Raw genomic sequence first — 12,598 nt, forward strand, 5'->3', positions numbered from 1 at the left:
CCTCTTCAAGGCCTCCACCACCATCTGTGAATTACATTATTAACCATGGTATGAACTTCCGAGGAGCATCTGCTTCCCTCCCCACCCCCTCCTGCAGGCACTGGCAGTGCTCTCGGGGCTGCTGGCCCGGCTCCTCGCTGCCCTTCACACGGGGTGCAGGAGCTCAGCTCTGTGCATGCTGAGCATGAGCATTCTGAACAACTCTGACTATTGTCAGATGAAGACGGACCAGAGAACGATCACGGACAGGTGCGTGGCACACATCCTGCTGACGTTTACATCGTCACTTGGCGAGGCAGCACCTGAAGGATGCTGCTGACGTAGTGCCCAGGGACTGTCAGGGCTGGTGGCTGCATGCACAGCTCAGGGAGGCGGCGGAAACAGGCAGCAGCCATTCAGCCACTGCCAGGTGTGAATAAGCATTCTGTCATCCCAAACCTCCTCTCCACCGAAGATGTTTCAGGAACTCACTGTGGAAACGTGCCAGCTTCCTGCCATGAGGCAGCAGGAGGGGCCGTGGCAGCGCAGGGCCACGCAGCACCCATGGTCACTCTGCAGCATCACATCCAAACCGACAGGAACGCTCCTGCTGACATATGCTTATCTAATTCCCATGCTCAGAACAACACATGTAGGTCAGGTACGCGCTGATACGCTCAGACACCAGCAATTAGAACATACCTACCACGACTACAGGTAACTACTGAACGTGTTAAAAGTCTCCCAAACAATGGATAGGTTTATCCGGGGTCACGCTCATTCCCACGTGCTGCACAGGTCGCGAGAGGAAGTCTGCAATTACTGCTGACCTCGAGCTGAAGGAGGTGAGGAAGCTGAGCAAATGCAACTTGCCTCCAGGAGGCTCGTGCCAGGGTTTAATTTTCTTCTGGCGCTGACTGGTCACTGCAGGCTGCACATCAGGGCAGACTGAAGCTGAACCACCAGCCAGGCTGCTGTGAAGGGACATAGCTGTGTTTTTGTGCAGCCATCTAAACCAGACATGAGAGTCATCAAAAAAACGAAGCAAGTTTTAAGAGTAGTTTTAGAAGGCCTGCTTAATAGTCAAGTCCCAAACTCTTATTCCCCTATAACTTCCTGGGAGAGGCAGAGGGAAAGAAAAGCCAAGGAGCTTGGCAAGTCTCATGGCATGTTAGTGTCCATAGGGATGGGCTCTGCTGGCCCAGCTCCCACCGCACAGCAGCAGCAGGGCATCCTACCAAGAGCACCTCGGGGTTACAACACTAATCTTAGATGACAGCAGCTAGCACTGGAACGAGTTCCCGTCGTTCAAACAGTGAGTGCAGGTGATCATGTAATCAAATTAGCTAATTCTATGCTAAATCAGTGCATTGAATATCACCCAATGAGCTCATTTTTGGAGGCAGTTCAGCGCCTCACTTCTAGGACTGATGTCAGTGTCACATGCTTGGAGAGGATCAGTCTGCAGCTGGATATTTTAAAGCCTCCTATTAGGAGTACAGAAGAGTCAGTGGATTTCAGCAGCATCAACTAATGAATTTGTGCTTTATCATAATAATTTAGTCACCAGACCCAGATGTCAGCGTTCCTGTGAGAATATTTCAGAGGTTCCCCTTCCCTCCTCTCTAGGAAAGATGAAGAGTGCAGCAACATTCTTGTTTCAACAGCAAAAGTTGTGTTCTGACAAAAAGGAAATCAACAGAAAGAAAAGGAAACAGGAAACTCTTGCTGACTCTGAGAGGCTCGTGATGAAGTAATTAATCATTGGCAGATGAAACTCAGAGCTGGTACAACAAATACATCACAGCAGAGCAAGAGGTGCTGAGCATCAGGAGCACAAACACTTCACTCAGTGACATTCAGCCCTACACTCAAACCCCACTCAGCTCACAGATTAATGGTGAAGTCGTGTTTTAATTGGCATAACAGGGATGGCAGTCTTGCAGTGGTGAGTGCTCGTGCAGTGCTGGGGAAGTCTCCCACACCGATGCTCGCTGCTTGCACTCTTCCAACAGTCAGAAATAGATCTGCATGTCACAAATAAGTAGTGTCTTCATTGTGCAACTGCATGCGACGCCCGGAGGGAAATGCAATGGTCAAATACAGGAGTGCTGTGTGCACCAGGCTACAGTGGGTGGTGGTAGTGTCACAAAGCACTGCTTACCTCCACGCCCATTGACTTCAGCGGAAGGCTATATACGAAATGCCTCTGAAGATGAAGTGCTCCCTAACCCATGGCGCTGTCCATTTGCTATACTCAAGAAAGAGACAAAACAAAAGAAACCACAGAAGTGAAGAAGCACGAAATCGTAGCCTCCTCTTTCCCTTCCTGACGGCTCTCGTGGTCCCCACGCCAGCTATCACACTGTTCACCCTTCAGAGCCCTTCACCACGCTGCCTGAGCCTTTTCCATCCTCACAGCATCTATGAGCACGATGCCAATAACTCAGGGCACAGACACGACCCTCCTGAGCAGTGCAGATGTTGGGCACTCTGCCTGCACCACGTGAATAAACGAGTTTGGTGCACAGACTGCAGCTGGGGTAAGGGGGGTTATTACAAATGACACAAAAACTGCTCCAAAATCACTTCAGTTAACTCCCAGAGGCTTGGACTCATTTGCAGACTGCATTTCTCATCCTGGGCATTCATTCAGCCAAAGAAAGAAGAGACCGAAGGAAATAGCCAGGTCCTTAAGCACACAAGTCCTCATTTTGCTGCTCGTGGTTCAGAGCAATATCCTTCCTCATTTTACAGCAAGGCTTATAAACTCAGTACCTTGAAGGTTTAAGTGAGCAGAACACAGCCTTAATTGCAAAGTACCCCATTTTCAGGCACAGCCCCTCCATACACAGCCCCATTTTTTCAGAGGTTTGAAGCTAGTTGGCAGTTAGATACAGCCTGGACCAGCCTGTGCTTTAATTTTAGACTTAATGTAGCATGTACTCTCAGAAAGGTTTACAATGCAGCCTTTTGTAGTTAACTTGCTCCAAGCTGGGCCACTGCCAGGTTGTTATCAATGACATTTTAAAGCAGATGAATGAAGTTCTTATGTATGGTGACAAGCAGAATTGTGATATGGCACATGCACACACTGAAAGAAGAGAGCTTGCTATTAGTTTGTCAGGTTAATAAATAAATAGCAATTTCATGAATAAAACCCCTTTATCAGGAAACAAAAAGAACAAGATTAATATTTATAAAGCTTTAGAGCACCCTGTAAAATAGGATGATTCCGTTTCAGTCAGAGCCACCATGGGGGCATGAGGAGGGCTGAGCAGTGGGGATCCCACAGGCCATCCCACACCCTGTGATGCACCTCGAGAGCTCTGGGGCTTTTCAGCATTTCCCACAGTGCATGCAAATCAGGATTCACATCAAAGCAGAGTTCAAGAAGAGTCAAATATGTCCAGGATGTACTATTTCACAGCGACTACACGAAGTTCTGACAACAGACTGCTTCTACCCTCGGGCTATCTTCACACTAACACTCCTTGGCTGGAGACGTTCTCTCCTAAAACCAAACTCAGAAGTCTAAACTTAAAATCTCAGCCTGTTTTTACTATTTTTAAATGAGGCGCATCTGAAGTTTAAAACTCAAGCTCACTCAAGCTGAAAAATCTACTTTGTGTCAAGCCATCCTCAGCCCAAATTCTAAACAGACACCAAGCCTTCCCCTCTCCTCGAAAAACCAAACTGTGCATCCTCCCTTGTAGGAGAGCCAGACAGAAACTGTCCTGAAATAACCGTCTCAGCATCTATACACACCAACATCCCCCACTTAAACAGAGCTTCCTGCAGACTGCAGCAGTTGCTGGTGTACGTGTAAGAGAAAAATTCCACTTCCAAAGCCCAGAAGTGTGGGCTGCAGAAGACTGGCACAGCTGATAGCTCAGCAAAGCACACGTTGAGATTGGGGACCTGAGGAGCACGTGGCAAGCACTCACTCTCTGTGCAAATGATCCCAGTCGTACTCTACGTGGCAGCCGATAACGGCTCCCGTGCCTGACAGCTTCTATAACGAAGCCCAACTTTAGGGGAGGTGTCTGCACACTGTTGTGCCCCCAGACCTTTCATTTAAGATCAGGTGCACAGGAGAGGCCAACTGATCCACACCACCTCACTGAGCAGCCTGTCCCCTCCAGGAGCAGCTGACGAGCAGACAGAGATAACATTAACAGCAGATTTCTACATCCAACTGTACCAAGCAGCACTATCAGAATCGAGTCGTACCACAAGACCAGCTGTCTGGAGACTCATTTAAAAGCTGAAGGTCAGGCTTCAATGTCTTTTAATTGTTGTGAGACCAACCAAAATATCACCGAGAAGGCAGAAATGTCAAAAAACCAACAAAGAACAGGTTGATCTGTTTCACTTCTCTTTCCGAAGCCAGAAACTGGTTACCCCACCTAAGCACAAATCAGCTGAAAACAAAAGCAGGGGAAACTCCCACCAGCAAAACTCACTAGATGTTACATAAGAGATAAATGCTTGTTTGGGAAGTGAATTAATTCTTTGTCAGCCATGCTGCAATTTTAAAAGGCAAAAGAGACCTGTGCCATTTCAGTGCTCACACTTCAACTAGCTGCCATATTTGAAGCACTGCATTTTCAATCCAAAGCATCACTGAAGGACATGCCCAGATCTGTGTCCTGCAACTATTTCACACCGTTCAGAAGGACTGCAGAAAGGAAAACAACAAACAAAAAAAGGATTACAATGGACAACAAGAAAAAGACTTGATCCCCACTGCAGAAACATAAAGGGCTGGTCCTGCATCGGGAAGAAGGTTCAGACTGCCTCCAAAGCTCTCCTTCAGAGAGAGTGCTTCACACATGCACAGCACATGCCCTGGCCCTCCCTCTCATCATCACACTGAAAGGCACAGAGATGAAAAGCCTGAAGGAATCCAATGTGCACATTTCTCAGATGCTGGCCACTGAAGGTAAGCCAAGCCAGCTGAACGAGTCTTAAAAGTTTTCACATTAATGCTAAATGTGACAGTTCTGTACTTCAGAACAGAGGGGGACACGGCAGCAGTCAGCTACAGTAATGGGACAACTGCATCCCCATATTTAATACAGCTAAAAGTTGAAGATGAAGGTGTCCAGCTCAGCAGCTGTTGCATTTTTGCTAAGGAGGCCTTGAGAGCTAAGAAGAGAAAGCAGGAACCCTCAACAAAAGCCTCCTGCTGTCCTTCTCACCTAACTACTTCTGCTTGAGAGGAGGTAAACTTGTGCTTGGAGCCCATCCTGAGCTCCTGTTCGGGTATCCCACTCAAACCATACAGAGATACTTAAAGAAATAAACAGAAGCAGTTTGCAGATTGTCTCCTAATGAGACAGCATCGCACACCAGCACCTCCTGCAAGCGTGTGAGAGCCTACAGAAAAGGGACAACGTGTGACCTGATAGTCCACAGCACGGAGGAGTCAGGTTGGGGTCCTCTGCCTTCCAGATCCTCCTTCCTCTCACCTCAGGCTGGCCCTGGCTCACCTCAGCGGGCTGTGGGCTGGAGGTGAGCTGTGCAGCAAGGAGCATGGCATCACAAATCCCAGACTCACTTCCTGGAGATGCACTCTGTGTGCTGCCCTCAGGGCAACAGAAAGATCAGGCATCCAAACCGTCTCCTGAGCTCAGCTATGAACTTAGCTAGGGACAGGATGATCTGTGATCTGTGAACAGTTATTTCAACATAGGTCAGGTTAAACTTCTCGTGCTGAAGTAATCAAAGACATCAGAGCATTTAAGCTGTGGCCTTAAGTACCCCACTAATTTCACCCTGAAATGGTCTGCACTGATGCTGTGATTTCTTTGCTTCACTTTAGTCTCAGCTGAGGAGTTCCTTGAGAGAAGGAGGAACAGAATACCCAAAAGCAGCGAGCAGGCACAAGCAGAACACATCTCAGCAAGCATTTCATTTACCAAGGCCATAAGAAGTTCACGTCACAGAGTATTTGCCAGGAGTTTCATGATTGCTGGCACACACAGCAAGGGTGCGTCTCACCATGGAAGCAACAAGCTGCTTAACTGCGTGACTCATCCCACAGCCACGTTCTGTGCCTTCTGATCAGCCTGCAATGAGCAACGCTGATAAGAGCATACCCACGGCAATTCGACTTGGGCAAAAAGCTACTGGCACACACAGGGCTGCAGACACAGGAGCCTGCCCGAATGGTAAAGCACACAAGCCACAGATGCTGCAGCATTACACCACTGCAATAAGATGATTTGCAGGTGGTTCTGGGGCCTGATCGGTTTGTACAGCCCAACTCAGAAATGCAAATGTGGTTTTAGACTTCACCATTTTTTGAAGCGGAACCCTCCAGAGGAACCACTTCCAGCCAACATATTCTGCTTCTCTTGGCCAAAACCCCACTACTTCTAATAGCTACCATCTACTTCTTCCTTCGCTTCCAAGATACCTTTACAGCATAGACATGAGTTACTCTCATTACCTAATAAATTGAAAGGATATTCAAAGAAACCAGTGGAACAGAGAAGAGGCTCTTCTTGAGTTCTCACACTGAGCTGAACAGCTCAGAGATGTGGAGCAGGCAGCTGACAAACGTACCACAATCACATTGCCAGGCCAGCTTACATACAGGGCAGAGAAGATGAGTAGCTCAGAACATACCAACTGCTAAAGGCATCTGCAAGGGTCAGACACCAAGACAGTAAAAGCTTTGAGTCAGCTGAACCCTAGAAACACAGGGGCATTTCTGAAGTCTGCTGCCCATGACACTCTCACAGGACAGCTCCCAGCCACGCTCTGCCTCAGCAGGGCCGAGGCACACCTGGTGCTGGGAGGATGGTTTGTTGTGACTGCAGATGAAGCCTTGAGCTGCGGGCTGTGATCAGGGAGCAGCTACACTGAGCTAAGCTGCCCAAAGGCTATTTTCTGTCTCGGGAAATTTCCCAAGACTGAAGAGTTGTGGCTATAGATCCGTCAGGATTTTATTTCAAGGAAGTGGAAATCCTCAGGCAGTGCCCCTGCACGAAGGCAGCCCTCTTACACTAACATACCTCCAGCAGATCGTTGTTTGAACGGCAGCCTTCATTCACACAGCTCACTTAAGTCAATGTTTCAGTGACTCAGATGAACAGCAGACAGCACACAGCAGCCGATCCTTCGGCCTTCCTGCACTGCTCTGACAGCGAGGATCAGCAGTGCTCACACAGGGACTCGTGACGGCACCGTACCCATCGGGCACTGCAGCTAAGCAGGCCGACCTTCCCACGAAGAGCTGACTTCTACCACAGCTTCTTTGGGCTGCACTTTGCTGGTCATGAGAAAGATACCCCAAATCTGACAGCTTGTAAAGCAGTGACCCGGGAAACAAAGCAACAAGGACACAGCAGTAGGAGCTGCCAGCTTTGCGGAGAAACCTTAGAGTAAGAAGCACAACAGAAAAAGAAGGGAAGTGTTGGATATAGTTTTCGTTAGGAAAACTGAAAAACATCAGTTGACGAAAAACAAGAGATGACAGCATCCTGAAATGAGGCATGGCCAGGCCTAGTAAATGTTTCATATGAAAGTACCACTCCCCCAGCCACGCTGGAGTCCCCTCACAACCTTATACAAGCAGAAGCTATCAAGATCTTAACTAATTGAACCAGGACTTCTGTGTCAGGGAAAGACTTGTCAGTGACTAAGTGGTCTCCCAATTACCACATTGTTTAATAGCAATTGCAGGACCAGAGGTAGAGAAGTGTTATATTTAGCTTAAGCATAAATAAGTGGGGAAATATTTCCTGCGTGCTCCAGCAGCACGGAGCGCTCTGACAAAACGTGACAGAGCCTCCCAAACACATCTGCAGGGCTCTGCTCCCTGCTCGAGCTGCTCCCCTGGGATTAAGGAGGGGAAATCAAATGGTTTATGTTTTCATTTGCTTTAAACTTTTGTCGTCGTTTTAAACTGTGCATTTTAGAGCAGTATATGCGGTACATCCTCCCTTTCTGGGTCAGTCGCTCCCTTCCAATAAAAGCATATTGTGTCCCTGAGGGTAGGGAAGACGAGGGCTGTGAGAGCAGCAAGGGCCAGATTGCCTGCCCAGCTTCTTCCCTTCAGAAAAGATAAGCGTTAGGCAGAGGAAAGCCAGCACTTAAAAGGAATTACAGCTTTTGTTCTGCAGAACTGTGCATAAAAATAATTCAAAATACAAGTTCCAATATATTATTTCCCAACACAGATAATTACCAGAAGTCTTTTGGAAAGCTACAGAGCCTGAGAGCCGTTCTCTTTCAGGATGACACAGCCACGATGCTGGCCTGGTGGCTGGGTTACCCAACACCTTGCCAGGCCTCAGCCAGCAGTGCTCACCAGGCATTTGGAGGCATGCATCTTCACCCAGCTCCTCTGTGCTGTGCCCGCTGCCTGCCTGCAGCACAGCACACGTTTCTCTATGGAGCAAGCAGTGGAGATAGCCCAGGTTTGTCAGAGAGAGCAAAACTTCATGGGAACAGAGAGCTCATTGCTTAGAGATACAGGCAGCTCAATTAACTTCAATATTTGTTAACATGCCAGTTTAACAGCTGTCTTGAACAACAATGCAGCCCAAGCAAAATAGCTTATTCCCTTTAAAAATGCTTGTTTTTGCTGAAACAATGAGCAATTTCCTTGTTAAATCTCCCAGAAACATTGCATCAAGTTAAATTCATTCAAATATCTTTCTGCCACTATCCTGAGAGCTGCAAAGAAACCACTTCCATTCCTTCCCACTCGGATGGGAGCAGTTTCTTCACATCACTCCAGGCCTGGAGCAAACCTGAGCAATAGCTGTGGGCAAGGTGTTTTATCCCACTGCTTCTGCTCATGAGACCACTGTGCCCACTGCTGCATCCTGCTGCCAGGGATCCTTTCTTCACTTGGACATAAATCCTCCTTCTCCTGAAGAGAAGGGAGCAAACACCAACTACACTCACAGGAGAAAGATAAACCTGACTTTGCAGTGCAGACAAACAAATGAAGGCCCCAGCAGCCCCTAACTCCTGGCACCTGCACCTTCCTGCAGTCCTGCCCTCCTTGGCAAGCCTGCAATGAATGCTCACGAGATGCTCTATGGCAATGAGAACAGGATAAAGGCCTGTAAATAAAAGCCATCCAATTTCAGAGCAATTCAGATCAGCTATTCCCCTGAATCCATAAAAGCCAATTATAACTGCTTATAGGGCATGCTTAATGCAAAAAAAAAATCAGTTTAAGGACATCAGTTTCACCCTTTCTCCTTATCTGAGAATCTTATCTCTAAAAGAAAATTAAAAAAAAATCAAGCAAACTGAAAGAGTATCCATTTCTGTCTTCAGAATTCTTAGTAACCTGGGGACTGACTCAGACTCAGCCATGTGCATGTAAACTTACTTTTTTTCTTGCCCACAATTTGACCAGTAACCTTCCAGCAGTTTTCAGACACTCCTCCTTCAGAAACAGCAGGAGTCTGGGCAGCAAGCTAGAGCCTTACACCACTCACAAAGATCAAGCAAGGTGAACTCTCTCTCAGAAAGGAAACTCTGAGGTGGAGTTACCAGCCCATACAGAAGTAAGCTAGTAAAAACAGTTTACAACAGATTGGCTGAAATAATTTCATGCACTACTGTAAGACTCAAGGCCCCATCATGAGAACCACCCATAAGAACAGCAGGCTGCAGGACCACGGCCTTCAGAAGGACTCAGAAGGGGACTGCCCTGCTCACAAGGCCTTGGTAGCCTCGGAAGGATCATCTGAAACAACACTGGACGTTTCCATTAAGAAGGAACACCTCAGTGATGGAGGAAGGGCAGACAGAAGTTCAACCAAACGCAGAAGGATGAAGAAACAACCAAGAGCAGCCACTGAGCGGGGCTAAAAGGGCAGGCAAACCCCCAGCACGTGGTTCAGAAGCTGCCACAGGAAATGCAGAAGTTGAAAAGTATACTCGACAGCAGTTAAGGTCAGAATGCAACGAGCATCGTTTCCACTTCAAACTGCAAGAAACGTCTGAGAAAGAAGAAGAAATTATGAGAGGCAAAACCAGATCAGGAGAACAGTCACACGCTTCTGTCGGTACAGGCAATAAGGGTTTACAAAAAGCAGCAGTACAGATCACACCTGTGTACCATGAGGTTGAGGACAGAGTATAAAAACCCACACTCCGTGGATCTGTCAGAGTCTGAAGGGAGCAGTTTATATACTTAACAACTCTGCAGAGCTCAAGCATTAGGTTAGACTATCAAATAAAGGAGAAGAGTGATCCTAATCAGGAGGAGCACGTGTGATAACTAAGTCAGGAAGGAGCCTGGCTGCTCCAGATGGGCAAACCTCACAGAACACAGCTAATAGCTCATCTGTATCAAATATTTAACAAAGGAAGGGATTGCACATCCAAGTGGAAGCAAGAAGGGCGCCAGGAGAGACTATTCTCACAACGATATCTCGAATGCAAGAAACCCATGGGAACAGAGGGAAGAGCGGGGAGGTAAAGAAGTCAGAAACGACCTCTGAAGTAACGCAACGCGTCCGTATTTACAGCGAAGGAATGCAAGCGGAAATGAATCCGCGTTGCTCAATAAACGTATCTCACGGGAGCGAGAGAAAAAAGCACGAAAGCAGCGGGGCGGGCAGGACCCGCCGGGCACCCGCCCCGTCCCAGCACAGCGCGCCGGACAGCGGCCGCGCTCCCCGCGATGGGAGCGGCGGGGATCCCAACCCCGACCCCATAGCGCTGCCACGGGAGCGCGCGCGCGGGCACGCGGGGCGGAGGGAGGTGGGGGGGCAGCGCGGCCGGGCACGCGGAACGCAGCGGCCGTGGAAAACAAGGAAGGGGGGAAAGGAAAAATAAACCACCACCCGAATCCGCGGCTCTTCCCGTAGGAGGGGCCACGCGGCGGAGGTACCCAGAGGTGCTGTCAGATGGAAGCGACTCAGCGCGCCCTGCCCGCTCCCCGCCTCTCCCTCCGCACCGCACGCTCGCAGAATCCACCCGGCTGCGCGGCGGGGCAGGGAGTCCCGCTCTGCGAGGGCTGCCCCGGCTCTCCCCCGGTTCTGCCCCGGTTCTCCCCCGCGGTGCTGTCCGGCCCGGCGGGGCCGCGGGTCGGGGCGCGCGAACCGCCCGGCGCATGCGCAGCAACCGCACGCCGGACCCCCAACGCGGCCGCGCTCCGCTCGGCGCCGGGCGGGAGCACTCACCGAGGCGCAGGGGCTGGACGTGGCGCTGGGGGTAGGCGAGCGCTGCACCGTGACCAGAGCCATCGAAGCGCGGCGGCGGAGCCACCCGGCCGGCCGGCGGGGGCCTCACTCCATGGCGGGCGGGGAGGAGGGGGGGGGGAGCGGAGGTGGCGCGGCGGCGGCCGCAGGGGGCAGCAGCTCCACGCTCGCTGACGGCCGCTCGCCGACTGAGGCGCGCTGGGGCCGGGCCGACCGGGCACAATGAGGCGGCAGTGCGCATGCGCCACCTGTCAGCGCGGCGCCGCCTCTGGGGGACGGCTAACCCGTGCGGCGCCGGACTGCGTGAGAGAGCGCGTAGCCGCCCCGCCGCGGGAGGGGAGCGCTGTTTCGGTGCCGAAAAGTGCCCGGTGAGCGTTGTGTGTTCGTCGGTGTTCGAGCAAAGAGATCGTCTAATAAGCACAGGTGGCAGCGGAAGGGTTAAAAGACGCCCGGAGTGCAGTATTGCCGGGCAGTTTGGGGTCTGAGGCCAAGGCGCGCAAGCTCTTCTTTACCCCGAGCGCGCGTCAAACCCCAGCAATGCTCCGAGCCCTTGGTTCGCAGCGTTCACAGCTCGGGGGGCTCGAGCGCTGCGGACGGAGTGAGGAGGGGCGGCCGCCTGGCGCCCCCTGCCGGCCGGGCCGTGCCGCACGGGGGTTCCACCTCCGGGTGGGAGGAGGGGGTGCGGGGCTGGAGCTGCGCAGCAAAGCGGGATTTGGGATGCGAAGGAGTCCGGAGGGACCGCTGTGCGATCCCAGCACGAGGGGGGAGTGAGAGAAAGCGCAGGTAAAGCACGGGGCACTGTGACTTCTGGCAGCAGGTGGCACTGCCGTGCACACCCCGCTCTGAATGAGTGTCCCCCGTGTTCTGAATGTTCCACACCTTCCCAATGGGTCGATAGCTTTTTCAGAGCACCCTCGTGTCCTTCCTTCCCATTTATTTATTCAATGCTGCATCATTTCTGTGGGCAGATCTGCCAGGCAGACGCAGATGAACGGTAGGAACAGGTGGGCAGTGTTACAAACACCTTTCACCTTTATCTTCTCTGTACAGTTTTGGGACAGAAAGGACCACTCTGTTTGGGTGTGCACATGCACGATGTGATTTTTTCACACTATCCAGTGCAGCAGCAGCTCTGCTGAGTGCCAGGGGGACCGCTGGGACGAGTTGCAGCTGGAGTTCCAGCACAGCTTCTTTCCTATCAATATTTGCTATTTCTGCCTGGAGCGATCTCATAAAGTGTGGTTTTATGACTGTATTAATCACCTTTTTATTTCATTCCTACCCTTTTCAGGAAGTATGTCACGGATTAGCAATGTAACGTAGCATATGGGATCCCTTTTGTTCTCAGTAGCTCTGCAGATCACTTAGGCTTGCTGCTGTATACATTGTAGATGCTTTCTGTTCTGTTTTACTCACATACAACGTTTATTCTCCAC

The 12,598-nt window shown here is 50.5% G+C and overlaps 1 protein-coding gene across 2 annotated transcripts in view; it reads right to left on the bottom strand.

Annotated features, from left to right (window-relative positions):
• Nucleotides 1–11,270, bottom strand: part of SSH2 (slingshot protein phosphatase 2) — a 68,216-nt gene extending 56,946 nt beyond the window's left edge. Inside the window, exon 1 of one of the 2 annotated variants that reach the window (XM_065731953.1) lies at nucleotides 11,145–11,270. In XM_065731953.1, the coding sequence (XP_065588025.1) occupies nucleotides 11,145–11,207 (63 nt within the window). In that variant the 5' untranslated portion in view covers nucleotides 11,208–11,270. Of the gene's footprint in view, nucleotides 1–2,143; nucleotides 2,231–11,144 lie in introns of those variants that run through there. The other variant, XM_065731952.1, reaches the window with a different exon arrangement.
• Between the last annotated feature and the right edge of the window lie 1,328 nt (nucleotides 11,271–12,598).

This window comes from Cyrtonyx montezumae, unplaced genomic scaffold (assembly GCF_038088225.1).
Source record: "Cyrtonyx montezumae isolate F1298 unplaced genomic scaffold, pur_monq_1.0 scaffold_15, whole genome shotgun sequence".
NCBI lineage: Eukaryota > Metazoa > Chordata > Aves > Galliformes > Odontophoridae > Cyrtonyx > Cyrtonyx montezumae.